Here is a 2,339-nt window from a genome sequence, read left to right as displayed (position 1 = left end):
GACGACGTCACGGTTCAGTTTCATCGTCGGCAACGCTTCGCATCAGCAGCACGACCCCCTGCGACAACATCCCTACCGTCCACGTCGGCATTGCCTTCGCCCGTATGTTTCACCGTTGTCGTACTGTCGACGCTGCTTTTGTCTTTCTCTTCAACATTGTTTCGACGAATCAGATTCGTGTCGAAACGCCAACGCAATTTCAATTTTTCCCTTTTCGCTTTACGTTGCGTCGGCTTTTTCACGCCGGCTTTTGCCGCTGCACAACCCTTGCCACCACCGGATGCTGGGTTCAATTTCCCTTTGCCCTTATTTTCCTCTTTGTCGTTAACATGCTGCTGTGCGAGTTTACCTTTCGAGCCAGCACGCTTTTTAAAACCGTCCACCAGACAAGGCTTTGAACGTAAAGTCGGATGAATCGAAAAACAGCTACACGTAACAGGAACCGAACTGAAAATACCCATCCAATTCAACAATTTCACATTCAATAATACACTTTCATTTATAAATGTAGAATAAAAAAATATATACGCTAAGAAAATATGCATTAAGATTATACTTGAATTTTCCATTATAAATAAATATAATAATGAAATTTTTTTAAACAATTTTATCAACTAAGAAAACTTTATTTTAAAATGAAAAGAAAAACACATTGCATTTCAAAAATATACATTACGCACCTCTTGGTATAATCGTAATCGAATGGTATGGTAATTTCAACCATTTCAGAAATGTCAGCCGCAGCAACGAGTACAAAACGCAGTTGTCCGTTGTGAACAACCGTGTGAATCTGAAATAAAAAGCGTGAAATTAATTATATAATAATTATGATTGAAAAATCCAATCCAAAACATAACATCGCATACTTGACTATTGGGATGACATGATCGACGTAAATGGGCAAAATCCGTGTCCGAAGCGTCGACGCACAAATCAACCGGCCCAGTGGAGCCGTTCACTTTCAAATCTTGGAACAAAAGCCACGGCGACGATACCACTCCGTTGGCCAAAATATCCTGCTTATCCCGAGCCAAATGAGGCTTGAGGATGCATTCGGCAATCGGTTGACCGGACGAAATCTTCTTCAACGCGACCAAACCGTGCGTCTGAACGGCCACGAACATCGCCTTGCACAAACTTTCAGACGGCAGCAAGTCCAGTATCTTTTTCGCACCCTGCGTATCAGTGAGGGAATCGAGCCACTGGTCCAAGCTGAGCTCGGCAGAGTCGTTTTCCCTTTTCGGTCGCCCACGACAGCCCCAGCTCCCGCCGCCGCCGCTACCTTTGCGAGTTCGATTCCGAGCACGTTGCTTCAATTTCTTCATCTGTATCAATTTCGCTTCTTCCAAACTCAAAGGCAACGTCCTCGGATCGCACAGCTCGCAGAGATAATTTTCCGGTATGCGGGACATTTCCAAACCGACGCAGTCGCAGTGCTGCCACACCTCGCACTTGTCGCACTGGACCATGAACTCGTCGTTGTGAGTCATGCCGCAAAAGCAGCGCGTTGTGTAGTCTTCGCCTTCCCAGTGGGGTTCACTTTTACCGCTTGAAATGGTGTTCCGGCGCAAAGGCTTCTCGATCGGCTTTTCCAACGCCCTCGGCTGAAATTCGCCGAAAAAATTTTCACCCAAATCACCGTCATCAACGTCACCGTTGTTCGATTCGACCGTTTCCAACTTTTCCACTTTCACCGGTATATTTGACTGCCGCTCTTCATCCGATGCAGAATCGGCCGGCCGTTTGAAGCTATTTGCATAACTGTTGCCTTCGCTGTGGCATTTCGACCGTTTCACCAAATCGCCCAAAGGAGAGGCGGGTTTCGCTTTGGGGACCATTTTATTACTCGACTTCATTTGCAACAATGGTAAGAATCTGTCGCCCAAAATTGGCGTAAAACGCTGCTGCTGCTGCTGCTGCTGTTGTTGCTGTTGTTGTTGATGCTGTTGTTGATGAACTTTAATCAAGGGTTCGTTAATATTGGATTTGAAAAAATCTGCAACTTTTCCAACATTTCCTGCTGGCTGTTCAGCAGCAGTTGGCTGCTTCAGTTCACGACCAATTCCGGGAAAAGTTCGTGGAAAGCCAAACGATGACGAAGACAGCTTTTTACAAAAACCGGAGATGAGTGAACTGTTGTCGTTGGGAAAAAATTCTGCTAAATTAAAACTACTTGGACTGCCAACTTCGGGAAAAGATAGCACACCGCTGTCAAATGGCAGACCAGCGCGACTGTCGGGAAAAGTTCGCAAACGGCACGGCGCAAAAGTGGCGCTTTTCTGTAAATTAACGTTAACTGCTTTGAAAGCCTTCCGCGTGGAGTCTGAAAATGCCACCTG

General features: G+C 45.8%; 1 protein-coding gene across 1 annotated transcript; it reads right to left on the bottom strand.

Annotated features, from left to right (window-relative positions):
* Window positions 1–734: 734 nt before the first annotated feature.
* On the bottom strand, window positions 735–1,856 carry Tsp_13378 (putative PHD finger protein). The gene has a single exon (XM_003368194.1). It carries the CDS (start codon window positions 1,854–1,856, stop codon window positions 735–737), a length of 1,122 nt encoding a protein of 373 aa, XP_003368242.1.
* Window positions 1,857–2,339: the final 483 nt, after the last annotated feature.

This window comes from Trichinella spiralis (genome assembly GCF_000181795.1).
Source record: "Trichinella spiralis strain ISS 195 chromosome Unknown Scfld2910, whole genome shotgun sequence".
Classification (NCBI taxonomy): Eukaryota; Metazoa; Nematoda; class Enoplea; order Trichinellida; family Trichinellidae; genus Trichinella; species Trichinella spiralis.
Note: the sequence above shows the minus strand (reverse complement) of the source record. Positions and strands in the feature narration are given on the sequence as shown.